A 23,493-nucleotide genomic window follows, 5' to 3' on the forward strand; every position below is an offset into this window, starting at 1 on the left:
CTCTCCCGGGACGGAGCAGACGAGAACGGAGGAGTCCCAGAGGACAGACCCCGCTCAGCCACAACCCCGCACACTCGGGTTTCTATCGCTGTGGTTAAGGGTAGTGCCATGATTTAATAACCTGGTTATTGATAAAACCTAAAGTGCACGCGCTAATGGGCAGCAGTGGGTCCAGGACGCAGAGAGTCAAAGAAAAAACAAACCAGAGGAAGTTTATAATCAATGACTTTTATCTTTTGAAAATGGAAGCAAATATTTGGACAGATACTATGGCCGCTCTATAAGAGCGCATCTTTCAGGACTTCGCTGGTTCTCTTCTGGGATATCACGGCTACAAAAAGCTTCAGGCACTGACTCCGGTTGAGCCTGGCTAGGCATCAGTTCATTTAAATAAAATACAGGCTATAAACTAAAAACCAGGACGGCCTTTCCTCCGCCCTCCTCGGACCATCTACCACACACCGATCTCCTCCGGGCATTTCAATCCAGCGTCTCAGAAAACTTATTTCCCTCCAATTAGAAAAAACAAAAGGTCCCCAAGCACACAACCCTGAAGTCACACATACAAATCAACACGGAGATCACTGTTTGGGGGAGCATTACGTTTGGTTTTGTTTTCCAAAAAAAAGCCCAAAAAACCTCACATCATCTCAGCCATTTACTGCAATACAAAAACGTCACCGAACATTCAAATAACCCGGAGCGTCTGGACTGTGAATCCAGCATCAGTGGTCACAGACACAGGGCAGGGGACGCTCATCCCTCCTGCTGTGCTCGCCACTTAAAACAAAGAAAACCCACTTTTATGAAGCTTTCATGCTATGCAATTGTAACACATCCTCTGTCTCTTCACGTCCCGTTCTCGTGCCTCTCCAGCTACGTCGCCTGGCCGTCCCGTTGGTGTGGTTTCGCCTTTACACACACAGACATCCCTCCAGAACAGAGAATCCTTAATCTGCAAGTTCTGAACATGCAAACACCAGAAAAAATGGAAAATTTGAGGATTTCTAGCTAACCTAATGGAGAAAAAAAAAAAAAAAGATCACTTCAGCCTGGACGAAGGGACGCTCTCCCCTGCCGAGCGGCAGCCGCCGGGGATGCCCTGGGTGGGGGGACGCTGCTCTGGTGTGGCGGCTCCCAAGCACACAAACGTGCACGCACATCGGGGATGCAGTGAGCTGCTGCAGGGATCGATCCCCAGCTGGGACAGGTATTGAGGCTCCTCAGCCAATAGCTCTCGGCACCCGATAGTCTTTGCCTACCTTTGGACTCGACGCGGGTTGCCGACATTTCCCTGGCACTGCGGGGACGGGCTGTGCTGGGATGGGCAGCAGCAATCCAGCCTGGCACAGCTTGCCGGGGTGGCAGGGATCGTGTTCATGCCCCAGGGACAGAGCCCGCGAGCAGGGACCCGTGCCTGCCCCGTCCCTGACACAGGCAGCCCCCCTCGCAGGGGAGACCCCACACAAGCAGAGGTTTGCTGAGCTGAGGCATCCAAGAAATTCCACGAGGAGCTCACAAGCCTGACGTGCCCACAGGGTCTCTCCCCTGAGGATCTCAAAGGACCGTGTGAGAAACCAGTTCTCCGAACTGGGATCAAAACCACCCTCCCCAGTCCCTTCCACTCCAAAGGACTGGGAGTGCAGGAGGTCTGGGGATGGAGGTCACTCATCTGATCCGGGAACAAGTAATTTCCTGCAAAGTTTTACGGCATGGTTGGGTGGTGAGGCAAGAATGATGGAGAGAGGAAAAAAAAATTATAAAAAATAACAGAGGCATTTTGTTTCCAGAGACCCGTCATGATAAAGTCACCTAGCTACTGCTAATGCTGCTTTGGAAGCAGAGTCTAAATTTCTAACATCAGCACTAATGTGAGGGGCCAGAGAATTGCAAGCTCGCAGATTTCAAAAGCTTCTTTAAAGTCAATGAGCCAAAGAGCATGGCAGCTCTAGTGCAGAAACAAGTATTTACAGCAACGCATACAGCTGAAACGGACACCACGGAGAACCTGGTGACTGCAAATGTCCCACGGCTCGCGTCCCCCGTGGCACACCTTAAACTCTGTACTCCATGGATAAACGTAAAAACATTTCCTGCATGAAAGTGACTTCTGCCTCAAAATAAAAAAAAAAAAAAGTGGCAAGTAAAACATGCCCGTCTGGACATGGCCAGAGGAATCCAAAACACGGGACTATTTTAAAAGGGCAACATGATGCTAGTTCAAAAGTTCTGTAGGGTGTAATAGGAGAAGAGGCATTTTGTGGGATGAATCACCTCATCCAGAACTATGGTTTTTTTTTCTTTAAACTGTCAGACAATGGTGATGGGAACACATTAGGGAGGCAGGAAAGGCAGCTTGTATGATCTCTGAGGGGTCTCAGCAGCAGCCTTGGCCACACTGCAAAGGAAACCGATCTGATTGTTCAAAATTGAAGATTTATACAAAATAGCTTCAGTTTTGTTCTCTGAACAGTATAAACACCCACCATGCGCGCACACACACACGCACACACACGCAGTGCTGTCCCTTTAAATTTAAAACACAAATACTGCAAAATGGCAAATAAGAAAAATAAAAAGCAACTTTTTTTTTTTTTGGCAACTTTAAAAAATGCTTAAGAACAATGTGGCATTGGTCCCTAAATCTAGAAAAAGATATTTGGGCACAACATTGAAAGTCAGAATGGATTTGTTTTCAAGAATTCGTAACACCTGGAAAAAAAAAAAGACTGTAAAAGTAGCACTTATTCTTTTTGACTTGTTTGACAGAGTCACATAAATTCATTAAAACATCAGGAAAAAAAAAATCTTTCACTAAAAAGCTTGGCTTTTAATCATCGGCTCTCGTTGACGTGAATTTAGGAGAACAGGAAAGCTCGTACTGGAATGCTGCAGGCTGCTGCTTGCCGAACTGGGGAACTGGAATGTGCCTGGGCTGGCGGCGGGGCCAGCGCCGCTCGCCCCGCTCAGTCCGCGATCTTTGCCATCTGCTGCTCCAGCTTGGAAATGCGCTCGTCTTGGTTGGTGATCGTGTCTTTTATAGATTTCAGCTCTTTCAAAATCTCATCCAATTTGGCTTCGTTTTGCTGGAAGACAAGACAAGACATGTATTTGTTAGGAGAGCTGGCGGGAAGTGCTCTGCGGACGGGAGTTTTCAAAGCAAGGGGCTCCTCTGAATGGGATTCTTGGGAGCCATAAGCGTGCCAGGGTGCACAGGCAAGCGGGCTGAGTATGCAACACACGCCTGGCACAGGCACTGCGGCAGTTGTGATGCTGAGGGCATGGACCAGCATTTCCAGCGGCGGCAGCGCAAGCTTCAGGGACGTACTGGACCAATATCTGCTCTTTAACAGTGTTTAAGGACCTCCTTGACTGACAGCTGTCGCTTCCACATCTCGGCATATTACTATACCACACGTTAGCTACCACTCCCAATTAAGAACTCGTACAACCTCCTTCTGGACCTGCATAGTCTGAGGCTCATTTGTCCCACTGTCTGTGCTGGGTTTTACACACAAAAGAGGTGCACAGGAGCTGTCCCAGGCAGGTGGGTGGCTGGACCAACAAATCAAGCTTTCCTTTGTGTCACAATTCCCAGTCATCTTCCACAGCTACAGAAACCTTGCCTGGAACGCCACAACTCAAGTACCACCTCAACTCCGGGTCACCCACCGGCACCCAAGTCCCGGGGTACTTGAGTCATACGTGCTTGAGCTTTGTTATAACTATTTCTGAAGATGCACCACCCTGGTAGTCACATCTCAGGCCACCATCCCCAAAAGCTTGTGGATTTTACTCACAGTGTTTGAGGCATCAGCTGCTTTCTTTGGAGCATTTATGAGATCACTTTTCTTGTTTGCAGCAGGCTTGCTGTCCAGTATGTTCTTCTTGACCACCTTGAGATCCCTGTTCTTGCCTGGAATGTACCCATGCTTCAAGGAGATGAGAAGGGGATCGGCATTCTTCCCCTCAAACCACTCCTCTGCTTCCAGAGCTGCTTCTGGGCCAGCTGTATCAGGGTACAGGTCATCCTGGAAGAGGTCCGACTGCAAGCCAGAAGAGATTAATTGGTCAAGTGCTTTGGGGCTGGAAGGCACGAGCTGGCTTCAAACCACATAACCAGGAGGTAGTGCTCACCTTTCGAGGAACTGTCATGATGATGGGCTCACATTTCCTCTCGTGAAGCTTGAAGAACCTTTCAAAGAAAATGAAAAGGTGCAACTTAGACGTGAGGACAGCCAACGCCGTGCAAAGGAGGCCTCGGTTCTGCCGCTCACACACAGCAGTGTACCGGGAGACAGAGGCAATGTGAAATGAGCAACCAACCCTAAGGAGTCACAGCTGGGCCATGCTAGGACTTGCAGGGCCCTGCAAGGGCTGGAGAAAACCACCTGGGTGCGTGCAAAGCTCCCCTCTTAGGTACTGGATGACTTCAGAGGGTCATACTTTGGCCAGGGGAGGCTGTCAGCAAGGCACAGCCCACTGCTCGGACCATCGAGACAAGCACCACACCAGTAATTTACAGGTACACACTAGCCAGCCTGCTGCTCACCGCTCACACATGTCTCCACGCTCCAGTCACCCCTTGCAGTCCTGCTTTGGGCCAGTGCCACAAACTCCAACGTCCTCAGCCTGGCCACCGGGCACTGCTGCCGAAATATTCATGTGCTTTCAGGCAAGTGCAGGCTCCGCTCCCTTTCAGGGGCTCCTGCTTTCATTAATAATCAAAGGAGCCTCAAAAGGCTTCATGGGCAACATCCAGCATGTTCCCTACCAGCGGTGCGCCAGGAGCCACTGCAGTGACACAAACCTGCTTTCCTGAGATGCTTTCTTCCTTTGCCATGTTTTCTGAATCACAGCTGCACTCTGGTCACTGCACTGCTGCTTTAATTTCTCTCTAAATTCCTGAAAACAGCTTCTAACCCGCTTACTGTGTACAAGCTGGAGACTGATCGCAGACTTAGGCACCGAAAGTTATCATCAATATGTTGGCAGTGTAGGCTGTAACCGACCTGATACTAGGTTTTCTGCAGACAATGTATTCTGCTAGACATGACTCATTCATTTATAACAGACTCAGCCTAAGTCCCAGCATATTTTGAGGTTATATCATGTTATGCCCAGCACAGCATCACTTCATGTCACAGGTCCAAACAAACACTGCAGAAGCAATAGTGTGGCAGAGAGGTCTTTCCAACAGCGGGGTCTTACACCCAGCAGCGCTTGGTTTCCCAGTGGGGAGCACACACAAGGGTTTTACAGAAGGCTCCCAGCCCCTTCCCCTCCTGCCATACTCCTCCCTTGCCTGCAGGGAGCTAGCTGATGTGCACCGTAGGAACGTGGCTTGCACTGTCCAGGTGCAGTAGCAGGACTTTCCATTTCTGAATGGCTGAGCTTGCGACAGGGTGGCTTGCTAAGATGACACCACGCACCCCAACAGCCTCTCTCCTTACCTGGCAATCTCACACTTGTTCACATCAAGGCCCCTCTTTGGCATGAACCCCATGCCCCTCTGCGGCTCTTTGCTGCTGAAGGTGTTGAGGTAGTGAACGTAGGGGGATTCGTCCGTGATCTCAAAGTAGCGAATACTGCTGTCACCCTGCAAGAAATGAAAGGAGGACGCTCCAGAGGCTGGAGGGGCCAATGCTCCCCGTGCCCACACACCTGCTCCCTGCTAGGCTAGGCAGCCATTGGTCTCACCCGATAGCCTTTCCTTCCAGGAACGCCGCCACGGAGCAATGCACAGTTTATAGCTATTTTTTTTCCAAGCTAAAACTTCCATTGCTCACCAGTCGAATATGTCTCATCTCAGGCTGCTCACAGCAGTCGCTATCAGACAGCACACTGCTGTGTTCTCGCAGAACTACCATAAAGCAGACCCCTGCTGTAACCCCAGTACATTAGCTGAACAGTTTCTCAGTGATAAGTGCTGTTCTTCAAAATACTGTGTTACAGTGACCCGAGCTCGTGCTTCAAGACTGGGGCTGTCAACTTCCACATCTCCGCTCGTGAAAAAGCTAAACTTTCTGCCACAGTCAGGCAGAAAGGCTATAAAGCAGCTTCTCTCTGATTCCAGGCAATTCTACTACACTAGCATCTCTGAAACAGCAGGAGAGGTAGCAGATATAAAACAAGTATTTTTCATTAGCTGTTTACACAGATGAGATTCTTGAACGTACTTGTATGGATCCTCCTTTGTAATTACTTGTTTATCTTGTCTTTGGCTCCTATTTGTACGAAGTCCAAAGGTGCGGCATCAGAAGTGAGCACTTTAGAGCACTTAACGCCTACAAATTGCTTTTAGAAAGGAGCACGCGATTCCAGTTTTCTATTATTTAACCCCACAAAATTAGAGTGAGCGTTGCTACATGCTCCGTCATCTTCAAGCACGAGGAGGAGAACATCTAAAATGTACCTTCCTCTCACACTAATGTACAATCATTCGGGTCAAACATCCAATTACATACCAGACCTTCACAGGGCAGACTTCACAGGCTCTCTGTATGGTCCTGCAGAGTGAGGATCAAACCGATTTCAGAGCAGCCTCATTTGTCTGCAGCCCTGACCATCGCTGCAGTGCCAATTTTTTGGTTCTACGTTTCTCAACTGAGACACTTGGGGAACATTTCTCAGGCATCATTTATTCAACACGAGTCTCCCTCTAAACACACTCAATCATTCCAAAAGCTTCTCTTTACCTTGCCACACAAGTAAATAATGTTGGTATCTGGATCGTAGAACGGCAGCAGGACCCCATTGCTGGTGTCCATCTCATGAAGGGCTATTGGCTCCTCCATGTTTTTCTGGAAATAAAAAAATGCCAGTGATGCTAACGAAGAATGGAAAAAGCTCACGTTAACATAGGATCTATATTATTAACAGTTCTTTGTAGCTAGTGAACACGCAGCAGTGTCTTCACAACCCTGAAGGGTCTGTGTGTTACAATAACACATGCTGTAAATGTTCACAAGCTTATTCATTCGCCAAGGACATTTTAATCACAAAACGCAATAAAAGCAGGACCCAAGAAAATTCACGAAGTCAAGGGAAAGATATGACATAGTCATGCTAGTGAGTGTCTTGTGCCAGTGTGATGGGATTGCTGCTGTCTTGCTCTTGTATACATACAACGTATAGAATGAAGCGACCTTCACACGCTCTGCTCTCTGTGTACATCTTCTCAGAGACTTCAAACGTGCAGCTCCCAGCTTCATTGCTGCTCTTGGTGAGGCAGGGATTGGTACAAGAGAACTCATTCCCTTTACTGAGTGAACATCCAGCCTAAATAACGGCAATACCTTCTGGCACAGGAAGCCTGCATAGGAGCAGGCAGTAGATGGAAGAGGGAATATGCTCAAGTATATGAACTATGAATTTAGTGGGTGACTGCAGGTCTGGGCTAGTAACTCAACGGACGTTACAACAGCAAAGTAGTAATGGGACAGGAACCTACTGGATTCCAAAGGGCAAGCTGCCGTTCGCTCATGCGGCTGAAGCCAGTTGTGAAGATGTTTCCATCAGCAAGGAAAATGGCTCGCATGGGCCGGGCTCCCTCGTGGGTTTTCTCTTTCTCCTGAAAGAGATTTACAGGTTAGCCTCTAGCAATGAACAGAAAAGCCCATCTGGTGGTGGCTTCTCTTCTAGCTGCACAGAACTGCTGGCAGGACACACTGCTCCTCCACGCAGGATGACAACTACATGGAGCAACATCCAACTATCTGCCTTGATGCTTGAGGGAAGAAACCAATTACTAAACTACAAGAGAAGCGGTCATTCCTGGCTCGTTTCAGCTTTGCCTATCAGGCTCTTGCAAGGTTGAAGGAAGACTTCTTTGCAAGCTACGACACGTACGCAGGCTGCTAAATTTCCACTTTGCATACACAACTTTGGAACTGTAATTATACAAAAGGATTAGATGTGGAATTACACTCCTGCAGGTTTTAAAACTGAGCCCTAAAATCCTAGTTCAAACACTAATCCCAATAAACCCAGACAAATCCTTCAACCACTGCTATCCCTTCTGTAATTTTTTCCTGACTTTGGAAAGCACGACTAAACATGGTATATACACTAAGCAAGAAGGTTCTTTCTCTATATGCTCTTGCTAACTCTCTGCTGGAGTGAAACCCAGTTGCTTCTTTAATTATCATGCAAACTTACAGTAACAATTTCTTGTTTCCTAGGGTCAATAACTCGAACTTTTTTGTCTTTGGAAGCTGTACAGATTAGGCTGCCATTGCGATTCCAGCTCACATTGTAAATCATATCCACGTGCATGTCATCCAAGTTTATGAGGGCTTCACCTGTTCCCACATTCCAGATAATGATTGCATTATCACAACCTAAAATAGAAAATAACAGCTAAAGTCACAACGCTGGTGTATACAGAAAAAAAGCCAGCAGCAGGGGACAAGGAATAAAACCTGCTGCAGCTCCAAAGCCTCAGATGCTGTCTCTTAAACATGCTCTGTGCACCATCACGTATGTGGAGCCCCAGGCAGCACATCCTCACTCAAACACAGGCTCAGAGCAGGGACCAAGCAGCCAGAGAAGGCACAAAACTCCTCCCTTGAAAGCACTGAGCACCTCTCAGAGGTGCTGTGGCTGTCCCAAACAAAGGCATTATGCGGGAGTATTTGGGCACTGCTCCCACAGCTGGCCACCACCCCAGCCAACGTGCTGCCTGCAGGCTGGGGAGTGTGTGGAAGCGTGCCCTGGCCACTGCTACTGCAGGAGCTTTGTGCAGCAGCTCTTGGGTCTTGGCTCAGCTGTGGGACCACAGAGCAAGAGATGCCAGGGGCAAAGAGGCGATGTTCTTACAACTCTCTATGTGAGAATACTGGCTGGCAACCAGTCATTGCCTTCTCAGGTCAGGGAGATTTGCGACAGAAAGAGTAAAAGTGGCACGGATGGAAAATAGGCAAGTGACAGCAGGAGAAACAGCAGAACAAAGAGAAAAAAGAATGGCAGGCAGCAAAAGCTGACGCCAGCAGTTTCACAAGGACTACAACCATCAGGCGGGTGGTTTTGTTCAAGGACCAGGCAGCAAGAAGACAAAGAATAAAGCCTAAGATAAGATGACAGCAAAATAAAGAATAGGACTGGAGGACCAGGTAAGGGAAAGAAAGCACAATGTGTGACTGAGCAATTTCTCCTAAGGCTCCAGAGGGGTGAAAACATCTAACAAGGCAAAAGATAACAATCACTCTGAACTCCCAAAGGGCATGAAAGACATCCCAAATCAGTTTGTTGTCACCAGGAAGAACCCTGGAGACCGCAATGACCTGACAGCATCTCTTCTCCTCTGTGTTTCTTAGGAGTAATCCTGGCCGGACTGCCTGGACACACACATCTTGCTGCTTGTGAGTACAGGAGTCTGAGGAAGCTACCTAAGAAAAATCACCTTCTCCTTTTGTATGTTCTCACACTGAGTTTCATTACATTAACTGCCACAAGGTCTGCAACTCCAAGCATTTTTTGGGAAACCGGATGAAAACCAAACTGGTACCTCAGAAGGCATTTGCATCAACAGAAAACACACAGCTGAAAGGATTGGCTTCTTTTGTTGGGCTCCAACCTAAAGGTCATGCTATGAAAACCTCAGACCGTGCTAATGGATAATGACTTATCCATCTTATTTCCATAATGATGTGACTGTTTTTCAGTGGTCAAAAAAATCTCATTGCGTAGACTGTACCAGTCAAGGAGACAATTTGGAAAATGCTGAAAATGAAAGCTTGTGGAAGGAACAGCCAGACTCTGGGATACCTTGCAGGGATCAGTGAAAAGGAGAAACAGTTGGGCCTTTTATAAAAGCATATGAAAACAGGGATGAGGAGAGCGCAGATGTAAATAGTTATCAGTGGATGAAACTTGCAGATCAAATAAAGTCTGGAACAATTTTAATACTGTAATTCATGCCTCCAGACAATTTCCTGGTTCTTGTCCCTGTAAACTGAAGATAATAAAAGGCCAAGATAAGGAGGGGGCTGTGAGCCACGTGTCCCGGTGTTCCCAGGCACTGCCATTAGTCTTGTGATTCACCGGCCCTAAGCAGCTGGGAGAGGAAAGAAGGAAAAGGAGTCAACAAGCTCTTCTCCAAAATACCTGGTGTGCAAGCAAAACGCGAGGGAGAGATGCTTGTTGACCTCACAGCCCTGACGCACCGTACCTGCACTGAGCAGCACGTTGCGTGCCGTTGGATGCCAAGCCACAATGCCGACCCTCTTGGAATGGCCTTCTAACACTACCACCGGCTCTGTCAGGGACAGGGTGAGTCCGTTCTCGGGAATCTGCCACACCTGGAAAGGGGAAAGGAAAGATGGTTAGCCAAGGGCCATCCCCTCTGAAAAGCGCGTTACTCATTTGCTTCCTGCATCCTGCGTGGCATGGATCCTGCATTCCATGCCACGGCAGAAGTCCGAGTTGTCACTTCTCAATATAAGCAGGAAGAGACAATCGGGGAGGGAATCATTTCCAGCCACCAATAAACCCTCGGCTGATCTGTGCGTAACATCCTTCCTAGCTCACGCTGCCAGCACATAACCACTGGCTACTTACGCTGCAAATGGCCTGTTATCGCTGTGTCCAGAGATCCATTCATTTCAGATGCTGCCTGAGAAGGATTCAAAAAAATTTGCCTTGCAGCTCAAATTCCATCTAAACAAGCTGCTGCCTTTTCAAATTATGCTTGCGTCTCAGAGGGACGATATTGCAGCTATACTGGTGCCTACTTTTTATTTCTTTAGAAATACTAGCAATTCATTTTCACATTATGTTTAGAGCCTCCTCTCAGATACCATTTAACTAGGGAAGAGCAGTTTGGTCCTGGCAAAGGTTAAAGCAGACCAAGTTAGCGTTGCAGAAACTACCTTCGAATGCAGCAAACTGCCTGTTCACTTCTTGCCTGCTTGGTTACACAACCCTTCTGTTGCAAGCATCTTCAGGTAAGCGCCATCAGGAGAAGGGACAGACCCCCAAGGATTGCAGAGCACTGGAATTCCAGCTGCGGAGTCAGAGCAGGTTTATGCACCGAAGAAGGCGGCTTCTGCAACCGGCAGGGACCAGGGACGGGAGAGACAAAACCCATCACCCCATGCCCCAAGGCAGGATCAGCCCTACCAAAACTATTCCTGCAATTCAGCACTGGACAATCATCTTTGAACTGAATTTGACCTACATATAGTGTATTAAAACATTAAACAGAAAGCCCATCAGTGAGCAATTATAGCTACCTATAGATAGGTGGCAGCATTAGAGCACATTTGCTTTGCCTTCTATTGTTTGCTTTTTCTGGAGTTAGAGAATAGGGCTTGCCAGACCCTGCCCACGATGCCCAAGCAAGCTGTCAGAGCCAGCAGATGCGAGCTGAGCTGATTTCAGAAGCGAGGCAGACAGACGTGCGTGAGGGCGACATGGATTTTTGCGCTAATCCCAGTTTCTCCCTTCTTGCAGAGATGGCTGCTGCTTAAATAAAACCCACCGGGATGCAAAAATTCTCAGCGCATACCAGCTCACCTCTAAATAACCCTAAAATGTTTTCACTTTTCACCGACGCAGCTCTCGGTGCCGTCCCTCCCGGCACCCTCAGCACCCTGGGAGGAATGACCTGCCACGGGCACACAACCTCAGCAGAGAATTTCTCTGCAAGGGTTGAAAATCCCCCTTTCTCTTCCTGCCTGATGGAACAGTGCTAGCAACAAGATGACATAAACCGAGGCTTTTACCAGCAGTCATGTTTTAAAAATTGGGTTGCAAACTGGAGCTATTCAGCCTGGAGAAGCAGGATGTCATCCTGCTCACTTCCAATTCAACACCAGCTTTGCTAGTGACTGCAGCCACAGCACGCTCGCAGAGGACTGTGCTGAAACACAACATGCCTTGCGAACTGCAACAAATCATTTTACCTACCCCTTACACGATAAAACTGGGTTACAAAGCCGCCAATTTTTATAGAAGCAGCTTTCTTCTTGCCAGTCAGGGAATAACAGCCTGACAGTAGCAACAGTTTACAACATGTCTGCTGACAGGGGAACTTCAAACGTCAGTCTGCTACAGCTGGTACCTGCATTTAATGTCGTAACTGTATGCAGGTCTCTCAGATGAACCACCTCCAAACCCCTCACAATTGTAAGCACTGATGCAATGCTGCAGAAAACGGGTATGACCTAAACCAGTAAGAAAGCTGGAAAGAGAACATGAGAGCTGGGAGACGCCAGCAGAAGAGGCAATGCAGGAGAGCCAGGGGCTCTGAAGCAGAGGTATGGGAGGTGCCCAACAGAGCATTAGGGGACACCAGTGCAGGGGTGGAGGACGCTCGACACGAGCAGCTTGGGCCTGATGGCTCTGCCTGACAGGCAGATGCTGGGGCACAGCTGACGTGGGGATGAGAAACAGAAAAATCACCAAAAACACTTCTCCGCTAGATGAAAAGGCCGTGACAGCCAAGACTGACCTACGCAAGTTGATGTCACACTGAGGATTAAGCAGGAAGCCAGACATCTGGTTATTCCAGAGTCTTGAGGAACCCTTAAAAATGGCAAGCCTTGATGAACACAGCCATTTCTTCCCCTGAGAGAAATGGTGTGATAAAGCGGCCTGCCCCAATTCACTCAGCCTCACTCTCTTTGTGTGTGTGTGTAGCTTTGAAAATTGTATTTATTGACAAAAAGACCCAGGAGCAGCACAAGCTTCTGGGCCAAGCGTGAACTGCAGACAAGCCACGCAGGGACAGCAGCAGGGTCAGAGCAGCTTGCACACCTGCAGCCAACCTTCCACCCTGCCGAGGGACAGCCGGAGCAAAGGGACGGGGTCCCCCAGATCCCCATTTCTGTTTTGCGCTGTCTCAGCCAGGAACGGTGCAGGGATCCTTCCGTGCAAGCGCAGCTTCGTAGCAAAGTAACTCGCATGCCAGAAAACTCTAGGACCAAGTTTAAACGTGAGCCAGCGAGTGCAGGGGGTGGGAGAGGAAAGGGAGGTATTAGAGGCAAAATACCAATGAAAAGGATTTTTTAAAAGCCTCTGGAGGACAGACAGATTTTTTTTTGTTGTTTAAGGGAAAGCCCCTATAGTTTACAGCAGCTGCAGACCAGTGTAATCCTCTGCAGATTACAGAAACTATTGACCTAATAATCCTGAAAAAAAAAAAAAAGCTAGGAGTGTGAAAGGTCAGGGTACGCTCCCAAGCGACCTGGCCCACTCATTCCTGCACAGGGTGGGGTGCCTGTCTTCAGCGTGGGATGAAATTAGATTCAGAGGGCAAATTAAGGAACTTTCGCTTTGGACGCAGAACTCAGCCTGCTGAAGGTGAGGACTCGGGATGAGTACACAAAGGAAACCTTGAAATACTGCAAGATTAACTGGACATCAGTAACAGTTTGTCAACTCTCCCACTTGCGGGGGTTTTTGGTTTCTTTTTTTTATTTTGTGAGGTTTTTTTAAGTTAACATGGCTGTTTTGTTTGCAGTTGAGGAAGTGAAGTCACGCCACGGTGGTGCGTAGAGGTTTGGGTCTCACGAGGGAGAGCAGGAGGGGGAAAGGTTTTGCACAAACAGCATGTGAGAAAGAAAATAAAGCAAACTTTTTCAGCACTTTTATAATACCCTTTAAAGAGAATCAAAAACTGCCTCTTCTGGCCCTGCACCAACCTGCAGAGAAGATTAAGTCAATTTCTAGAAACAACGTCAATTCCTATATTCACATTACGTGAGGAAACAAATGAGTTTGGGCCCTGAGTTTTATCTACGTCCCTGCTCTTGTATCGCTGCAGGAAAAGGCACTTTGTGCATCCATTTTTTGTAGCTGTAAGACCTTCTCCACAGCTAGCTGGTCCTGGTTCATCCTGTTCTTAACTGCCTGCTAATAGGTTGGTGTCCCAGGTCATTGCAAGGGCCCTGGTTTAATTTTTTAAAACAATTTGCTCAATCAAATGAACTCTGCTCTGGCCACTGCATGCAAACTCATTAGTATTCACCTTCTGATGAAGCAAATTTTCCATAGCTGAGAAAGGCCCTTCGATACCATCTACAAGCCCTTATATAATCAAACATTTTCCAGCTGAATTAAAAAACCTGCAGTACATTACAGTCACTCAGCAGAATATCAAGCATGAATATTTAAGTAATTCCTTATTTGTTGGCACAAGAAAATAATTCTTCAAAGAGAATACCAGAAGAGGCCACAGAAGGTATCTGCATGCCACAGCGTTGTAAAGGAAGTCTTTCTGAAAGCAATTCAGAGCGGAGGAGATGGGAACTCCCCGTCCCGCTCTTCTGCAAAAGAAGAGAGAAATTCGGCAAAAAAACAGCAAATGGGGCAGAGAGGCTACTGCCCTTACCTACGTGGCATCGCTTGTCTGATTAGGGCTCTTGTGCTACATTGGATGTATGAAATGGGCCACTTTCTGAAGAACTGGGAACAAGGCATAAAGAGGAAATACTTAAAACACTCGCAGACTACAAGTATTTCATTATATCTCGAACCACTTCAAGTGAGTTGTATTTGCCAACTCAAAAGGAATCTGTTGGTTTTGCAATCCAACTGGCAAGGGCACGAGGGGACGGAGGCCAACACGTGCCCCGAGGAATACCCAGCATGGGACGAAGGAAGAGCATTCGCTCCTCCACAAGCCTACGCTCCCACAGAGAAGAAAGCAGGCGGTGTTTTGGAGAGGTCCGTTCTACTTTTTCCTCTGCTGGGATCAGACAGTGATGTGCTCATACCCACTGGCACCGTGACTTGCACAAAGGTGGTCTTGCAAGGGTGAGCTGTCCTAAATATTGCCCCCCACCATCTTCTTCTCTACCTCCAAATAATTTCTGAATGCATCAGATGTGACAGCAAAATTAATGAGTGTATCACCCGAAACTGTCAGATCACACCTATCAAGTCCCTCTCATCAGAAAAATCTCGATGCAGCTGCAAATAGTTAATAAACACCTTTAAAGCTGTCCAAGCTACAAAGTCCAGCAGTATCAGAAAAAGATGTCTTCTTTCCCAGTCCCTTATTTCAATCCCTAGTCTAATGATCTCAAATACCATACCTGTTCAAGGTTTATATGAAGCTCACAGGGTATTTCCACCTTCTACAGATCTGAGGTTTTATTTATATGAAAATGCTTCTAGCTTTTGAAAGGGCCAAGTTAACCTTCCTTGTGCAACACAAAGGCTGCAAACAGTTCAAAGTTACGGCTGCAGGGAATCGGCCCTCTTCATCTCCGAGACATTGGTTAGACAGCATCTCAAAGCCATGCTCTCTCCCTCAATACGTGTCTAGCTGACGTTGATGAGATCTGTTGTGGCAGAGGGTAAGACCCTAAATCCTTGAGTGCCAAGGCACAGACAGTCTTTAAAAATGTATGGTTTTTTTTTAAAAGCCGCTGGCACTTCTGCAGAAAGCCACGTGACTTCCTCCACCACATCACTTTTTCTCATTTCACGTTGGCTAATGAAGAGTTCAGAGCTGATGAACAACCACATACCCTTTAAAGTAAGATGAGTTTATTCAGTGACAGGCTGTTCGGGAAGCAGGACTCCAAAACCTTTATTGAAGAAAAGCAAAGAAAACAGGATGCTAAATTACCTGTGCCAGGACAGAAAAGCAATTAAAAAATGTGAAGGCTCATGAGCTCATCCAGTTTGTTTCCAAACAGTCCAGGCCAGGATTGTTCTTTACATACTCTAGCTCTGTCCAGCTCAGTTAACAACTGTCCCAAATGATTTGGGATACATCACTTCCCATCAGAAGTTATGCGATACTTAACAGGAGATTCGACTTAAGACTTCAGTCCTCTTTGCTTTCTTCATCGCTACTGCTGGCACTCAGCTTCACTGCATTTTAAGCCTCCAGCTAACATGCACCTAACATCTTCCAAATCATGAGCTGCATATGCTTGTTCCTTCAAGCGCAGCAAGGACTCACTTATTTCACCTTCCCAGCTGCTTGCTCCCTTCCGCTCAAGACACGGCCACACCAACAGGTACCATACACAAACATGAGTGTGCAAACTCGCAGCCAGCTACACCGTGGTGTCTGTCCACATGCGTGTTGCCTCCAAGGATGGGGAGAAGCTCACCCCTCGCTTCAGTGTGCGCAGATAAGCGGCAACCACAGAACAGACAACCTACCATGAACCCACGCCCCACGGAGCTTGTTTGCGCAGTTGTAGGCTCAGATTCTTGCAGGCAGTCTGTGTCTACATTAGGAGCATTTGGACAACTTGTAATTGAACACTGTTGGTTTTTCTACAGAATTCAATCCCTCTGGAGCCTCACAACATACTTCTCATTGCACTTGGATTAGAGACTTATTCTGCCTCCAAGAAGGCAGCTATGGACCTTAGCTTCGCCTGCTTCTGTTGATGCTCATGTTTCAGAGACCGTTCCTTCCAACTCGCAGCCCTTCTGGATCCTGGTTTCTGGAGGAACATTCCTGCATCCTTCAAAGCTTAGTTCTAGTCCAGTAGTGAACATTACAAACGCAGAAGCTTCTTGTTTTGTTTAATATTAAATATAGTACATTTTGTTAACATGCTTCAGCTTCCAAGACTGAGAGATCACAGGCAAGAGCTGTCCCAGGATAAGCCTCTTGGGATGAATCCCCTCCCAAACATTTTAACGATGAACAGAAGCAAAGGAATTTATCTGACATGATCTATAATAAGATTTCAATATAACATTCAGCCTACAGCATTTCTAAATATGGCCAAAGATCCCTGAAGTTATTTGGCATTATTTCATCTTACAAGGATTTTCTTTCACTTATTCTGCTGTGTTTGCATACATGGGATTCCACATCCATCACGGAGCAAGGTCGCCTATTGTTCAGTGGGCTCTGACCGAGGTAAAATAGGTCTCAGGAACAAGGTTGGCAGGTGCAGAATTTGGATTATTTTTTATTTACTAAAAAAACCTTTTGACATCTACTCACAACCTATAGATACAGGAAAAAATGAAAGCGTCACCCTTAAATCAAGGGCTGAAGCAATTCTGAAACCTGATGGGCTTGTTCCCCTCCAATCCCCACCTCTTCCCAACACACACCACTACATCCATTAGGATATTTGAGGTAAGGAACCATCTCAGCCTTCTGCAAAGCGCTACAAATCAAAACACCTCACCACTGACTGGCACGCTTTCTTCTCTTTCCTCTTCCCAAACATCAGACAAATCCCCAGCGGAAGGAAAAATGGAAGAGCAACTGAAGACAAAGCCAGGAAGACACAGGCCAAGTCCGTTACTCAAAGTGCCATCTCAGTGCTGAAGAGATTCTTCTCAGGCGTCTGAGGTTGCACCTTCTCCAACATAACGTGAGAAGAAAGTGCCAGTTGTGAGAGCCCAAATTCTGCTGTTACGCAGGTAATAAAGCTTGCTCTGCTATTTTTGCTCCTATTTTTAGCTAGGTCCTGCAGCCAAGATAGCATCGTTTCTTAAACCGAGACAAAATGTGATTTGCAGAATGCCCATGACCACTCTCACATCAGCAAGGACTCTGCCCTCAGCCTCGGTACAGGAGATCTCTTTAGAAATACAAGTGTCATTTGCAGCAGCATTTTGAGCACGAAGCAAACGCCGCCCCGCAAAACAAATTAAATACACTTACCATGACGGTGCAGTCCTCAGAGCCACTGGCGATGACCTGGTCATTATGAGGACACCAGTCTATGTCCAGCACCGGTCCTGTGTGGCCACATACTGTTGGGTAGGACTTGTCAATTCTGCCTGTCTGAAGGGGGGAAATGAAGAAGAGAGCTGTAATACACAGACAGCACAGAGCACATCTCACAGAGTGGAGGAAGACGCTTCCTAATTCTCCATGAACTCTTTCAGTATTCACAATTCCATGAAATTTGAATCACCTCATGTATCAGTAGACGAAACGAACCAGCGACTCTTCTCTAGCACTGACTAGCTGGAAACTCCTGATGGTGCAAGACAAGGCTTCAGAAGTTCAGCACAGGAGGGCTTTGCTCCCCCTCGGATGCAGGGATGCTTTGCTGCCCGTATCTCAGCATTTGCTGCAATGCCATCCCTTTGTCCGTCTCCAATGTTTCGGGAAGAGGGCTCTGCCCGCATGGTGAAGCTCTGGTTTTGTCTGCGCTTCACAGCAGCGGCCAGCAACAGCTAAAGATAACCAAGCTAAAATTTTAATTGAAGGGCGTTGCTGGTCATTGAATTTGATGAACTTGGTAGTCTTGCTTGTTTTCATCATAGAAGTATTTTGCTTAGATGGAAAGTTTTTAGGACACAGTTGTGCAGAGTAAAATACTGTTTTCAGGAATAAATACTGCCAATACAGACTGCCACAGCCACCGCCACCCATCCCGATCCGTACCTGCCTCTCTATGGCCGGAGGACCAAGGCCCCCAGCATGCTGCCAAAGTCAAGCTCACTACACAGATAAACCTTCCAAGAAAACAAGCTAATGAGATGTTCCCATCTGAACTGAGACAAATCTAGTGATGCTGACGCAGTTGTTGCAAAGACACCATCTTTGTCAACTGGGTTTACATTTTGCTGATGGAGCCCCTCAATATCCTGAAGCACCCGACCCCCCCAAACTGCTGATGCGCCTAATACCCCAGCTTCCTCTGTGTGAAAGGAAATAAAAATCCCTCTAGCTAATCATCGTTCTCTCTCTTGGTCAAGTCTTGCACGCATGGGAAGCATTATTTAAAATACTGAAGACACACGGCAGTAGTGGCAGGGCGAGAAGACTCCGGCACTTCCAGGGCCAGAACCTGGGTCCCGCTCCAAGGGGTTTTGTTTCCAGGGAATGCCGCGATGGCCTTTTCATGAGCGATGGGAGAAGAGAGGCAGGAGGGAGAGGTCTGGGACGGGGTCGTCTTCTTTCGTGTTTAAACATGCAGAAGAAATGGTTGGCATCTCACTTCTGCCATTCGGTGATGACATTCCCCAACCTTGGAGGTTACATTTCTTAATATATGCCTCCTACCCATCTCCATGCGGAAGGCTGTTCCTATTCAACGCCCTCTTACATACAAAGGATCAGAATAATGCTGGATACTGGCTTTTGAAGACTACTGACCTGAAGACCTCTACTAGCAACAAAACAAGATATAGATCCAAACAGACTAAGTTACAGAAACAAAACAATCACTATTTCCTAAATGTCCAAATTTAGGTTTCAAAAAAAGACTGTCTCAGTGATTCAAATGCTTTTGAAATTATTAAAAGTGAAAGCGTGGTAGATGAAAAGCCATAAACCAGACATTCAAAAATTAAAGTCTGTGTAATCCTTCTTGGATGCCATAATGTGAAATAGGATTTAAAAAAATTAGTACATCCAACTGACATGTATAGTCCATCCATTTTAATTTATCTAATTAAAAAAGAACCATGCAGAGCATATGCGCATGTACATATTTCAGAAGTCACATTACAGGCTAAATACAAATATAGACCTAAAAATACAACTAATACTGCGAGATGTCAGTGACTACCTGTTCTTGCTCCTAGGCAGGGCTCAGAGTAATCCTCTAAGAGGAGCCTATGGTAATTATTTGCAGGCTGCACAAGTGCTTGTCAGTTTAGTTTAGAGTTTTTATAGTAATTTATTACTGGAGGGAGGGGAAAAAAAAATTCAATTTGAACAAATTAAACCACAAACTTCACCTTTCAGTTTTGATCACGATGAACCTGAACAGCACGAGCAGCAGCAGCCAACTGTCTGTGGCAGCCAGCTGACCGCAGGGACCAGGCAACCCCACCGCCTGCTTTTGATCACCTAAAACGGAGCTCATTTTTTAAACCAGCTATCTTGTACATCCATTAGCTCACTAAATGGCAGTGCTCCGAGGACAGCGAGGAAAACGAGACGATGGAGGCTCCGTGTGAGCCTGCAGCAAGAGGGAGCTCCCGATGCCCAAAAGCAGAAGGGACAGCGCAGCCACGGGCTTCCAGCTCCCACGGGGGAGCGAGTCCCCTTCCCTCGGCAGGCGAAGCAGCAAGCTAGAGGAAAGCTCAGTCTTGTCGTCAAGCTGAGGAACTTGAGATGGATGCACAGGCGCAGCTGTTTTGGACAAGGACAGCATACATTTCTTGGGCCAGAGCCATCTAGATCAAGAAGAAATTGCAGATGCACAAAGGGGAAGTTAAACCAAACTGAGCAGAAATATCTTTGCACCATGTTACAGGTGAATAGATGCTTATCTGCACCATCTGTAAAGTGCACCCTTTTCCTGCCTGAATGCGGATAGTGACATACAAAAACTATTTCTAACAAGGGAACAGACAGGGTAAGGGTGGGGAAAATGAGATGTTATTTAGAAGCAGTATGGGAGATGCAATAACTTCAAGCAACCTCAAGCATATTTATTCACAAAAGTTTCCAAAACCGAGCAAGCGGAGTACAAACAAGAGAAGGAGATGTCACACTGCCTGCAAACACAACAGCTCCCCAGGGTCTGGCAGAGGAAGACAACGCCAGGGGAGATGCATGGCCCAGCGGCAGCAACTTCTACACTTGGGCACAGCACTACTGCACTAGAAGACCAACTCAGCTACTCACCAAGGTCCACAAAGAATAGTGTCAAACAGCAAAATGAGAATAAACAAGGATGTAAACAGACAGAAAGGCTTACTGGCCAAAAGGCTGCCGTGCTGCTCAAAGCTGCAGTTCGGCTAGCAGAAGTCCAACCACTTTCGGAGAAGCTACTGACTTGTGGTCAGAAACACAAAAATGTCTTTACAGCGCAGAGGAAACCATGGTGCTGTCCTGAACATGTAACAAAAAGCAAGAGCTCTCCTCAGCAATGCTTCTAAATGCACTTCATCTGCTCCACTTCAAAAAAAAAAACCAAAACAACCCACCACTTTTATTAGAAAGCGTGACCCTTCAAAGGGGATCGGGGGGGGGCTGTCAAGGGACAGTAACTCATGTCACCACCCCAGGGCCTGACCCAGCACACCTTTTCCTCAACCACCCAGCAGGGTAAGAAATGAGCTGCTTTTAACTCAGATGTGTTACTTTACCACCTCTCTAAGCCAGTTTTGTAAATACTGCCCGTGCAGGCTACACCGCAGGCTTCCTCCTCCCAGCAGTGTTCTCCTCTCCGGAGCAGGGGATCCCTATTCCTGGCATCATGTGGGATTAGCTGTGCACAGAAGAGCTTTAAAAACAATATTTAGGGGGCTTTGCCAAAAGGAAAAGACCAGGAAGCCTGCAGTAGGGTATTAAAAAAAAATGCCAGCCTGTAAAATCGCCAAATTCAACGTTTCTAAACCCAATTCCTTTTAAAAGAGACGCATCTGCCACAAGAACACCACGAGGTTTGCAACTTCGCTGCCAAATGGATGCGTTTTCATGCTACCGTAATACTCCCAGGTTTGGGGATTTATTTATTTATTTTTAATATGTAGTCTTTTAATTCGTTAAGGATTTAAAATAAACCTCAAGTGCTGATACACAGCTTAAAATTAACTCGGTATGACTTCAAGAAATTAAATCCTTCTCATAATCCATTACGACTGTGGTTGAGCAACACATCACAGTAACAACTTTTGAAACTCAGAGTTGTATTTTATAAAAAGTTAGCGAAAAAGGTGAATTTGAGGATTAGTATTAATATGCTGATGGCACTGACCAGAAGCACACTCAATATTCAGGTCCTTCAACAGGTGGTAAGCTGACCTTACCAAATGAATTCATTTAGTGCTTTCATGTGTCCCAGATCAGGAAAAAACTAACAGATGAGAAGAAAAAAAAATCATTATTAAATCCAGAAGGGACAGATAAGCAGCACAGGAAAACTGCTCCTAAAAGTGGTAGTTTTATGAATTAATTTGACTGTCTTACGATCACTTCTCTGCCAGAAAAGGGCAATTGGTTGCAGGAAACAGCTCATGGATTATGGTAAAAATATCACGGAGAACAGCTGCTTCCCCCAACCCATGGCTGCACTCATTAAGATCGTCATTTAAAATAGGGAAGTGGCATCAAGTTGCACAAGCAAAAGCAATTCCCCCACCCTTACTTTGCAGAAGTTTGAGGAAGGAAATCAGGTCACAACTGCAAAGTTTGAAATACAAACCAACTAGTACCTTTTCTCTGTTAGAGAGGATATTCCTTTTTTTTAGCTAAATTGTCTCTTTTCCTTACAGCAAACTCAAGTTTCACAAACTCCAGTTGAGTGAAGTTTAATGTGCTCCGGCCACCAAGCCTCCACCTCTGGTTGCAGCTGCTGGTCATGCAGGAGACCGTTGGGAGAAAACACTGCAGTAGGATGTAATGAAAGTGCATTGCTCTCTCGTGACCATGACAAATAGACATTAGTCACCCAGCAAACCAATCAAGGCATCCGTAACTAATTCGGAAGATTATGAAAAGTGTTACTCCCAAAAGGTCTACTGTAATGTCATGCAATAAGAGACTCGGAGGCATTCATAACTACATACTGCTTTCAAACCGGACCACTATAAACGTTGTTTGTGCCCTCCAAAAATTCCTCAGCAGTGCTCCTGTTCTCATTTTATCACCTTGACAGCTGCAGGGCTGTGACATTACAGTAGACATTACGGGCTGCTACAGAACGGAGACAAAGGTCCTTGTTCCGGAGTGCCCAGACCTAAATGGATGCACAAAGAGGAGGGAAGAAAAATGCGGTGACAGACAGGAATCCTGCACAAAGCCAACCCTGCCCGAGCAGCAAGAGCAGGGCTTTAAAAGCCACAGCATTGTGCGGCCCCAGCAGATTTGGCATCGCCGCTCAAAGCACAGTTTGGAGGGTTTCAGGCGTGTGGGCAGACGGGTGAAGCAGGCAGCAACGGTGAGGTTCATTTCATGCCACTGGGAGAGGAGCTGCAGCAGCTGGGGGACTTCATGGTTTGCAGCGGGTGCTTGCAGCTGACCGGAGAATGGAGGGGTAAGAGCTCGTTGCAACCGCAGGATGCTTTACACTGGAAAAGGGTATGTTTGTCTGCAGAATCCGTCACAGAATTAGTTGCAACAATCAGCTACTCACATGCTGGCTTTAAAAAAGGAGAAAAAACCAACACAAACCACCCCCCAAAACCCAACCCAAACTGCTAACTCCTATCACTCAGAGCTGGCTGTGCAGCACGGCTCCAGCATTTCAGCTAACATCCGTACCAGTTTCTAGAGGAAAGCTCTAAACACACTTAAAAATTAAATTTTAGCCTCAGCTAACTTTTAGCTGGGGAAGCCCTTCAGTCAGAAGACGCAGAGATTCAAAACAAAGAGGCCCGTTGCCCAGAAATTACATTACAATTAACAAGATATAGAGTAGCTCTTTTGTTCCGCCCCTGAAGTATGATTTCAAAAGCAGTTAATTCCCCTGTTAGTAAAATAGGCATACTACACCTTTCCAGCTGAAGGAAAACTAATCGGTGTCCTAAAAGTTTAGGGTTCTGGGATAAAGTGGTAGAACCCCGCTGCAGTTCAGGGGGCGGTGGAAGACGAGCACCCATCCAGAGAGGGCAGAGCTGCTGAGCAAGGAGGCAGTGCCCAGAAAGGAT

The 23,493-nt window shown here is 46.8% G+C and overlaps 1 protein-coding gene across 3 annotated transcripts in view; it reads right to left on the reverse strand.

Moving 5' to 3' along the window:
• Nucleotides 1–208: 208 nt before the first annotated feature.
• CORO1C (coronin 1C) overlaps nucleotides 209–23,493 on the reverse strand; it is a 54,484-nt gene continuing 31,199 nt past the window's right edge. For all 3 annotated transcript variants that reach the window (XM_076353149.1, XM_076353147.1, XM_076353148.1), the window contains exons 3-11: nucleotides 17,600–17,722; nucleotides 10,172–10,301; nucleotides 8,161–8,342; nucleotides 7,454–7,573; nucleotides 6,699–6,803; nucleotides 5,454–5,599; nucleotides 4,138–4,195; nucleotides 3,801–4,046; nucleotides 209–3,086 (exon numbers count right to left, since the gene is read on the reverse strand). In XM_076353149.1, the coding sequence (XP_076209264.1) occupies nucleotides 2,967–3,086; nucleotides 3,801–4,046; nucleotides 4,138–4,195; nucleotides 5,454–5,599; nucleotides 6,699–6,803; nucleotides 7,454–7,573; nucleotides 8,161–8,342; nucleotides 10,172–10,301; nucleotides 17,600–17,722 (1,230 nt within the window). In that variant the 3' untranslated portion in view covers nucleotides 209–2,966. The remainder of the gene's footprint in view (nucleotides 3,087–3,800; nucleotides 4,047–4,137; nucleotides 4,196–5,453; nucleotides 5,600–6,698; nucleotides 6,804–7,453; nucleotides 7,574–8,160; nucleotides 8,343–10,171; nucleotides 10,302–17,599; nucleotides 17,723–23,493) is intronic.

The sequence above is a fragment of the Aptenodytes patagonicus genome, chromosome 15, assembly GCF_965638725.1.
Source record: "Aptenodytes patagonicus chromosome 15, bAptPat1.pri.cur, whole genome shotgun sequence".
NCBI lineage: Eukaryota > Metazoa > Chordata > Aves > Sphenisciformes > Spheniscidae > Aptenodytes > Aptenodytes patagonicus.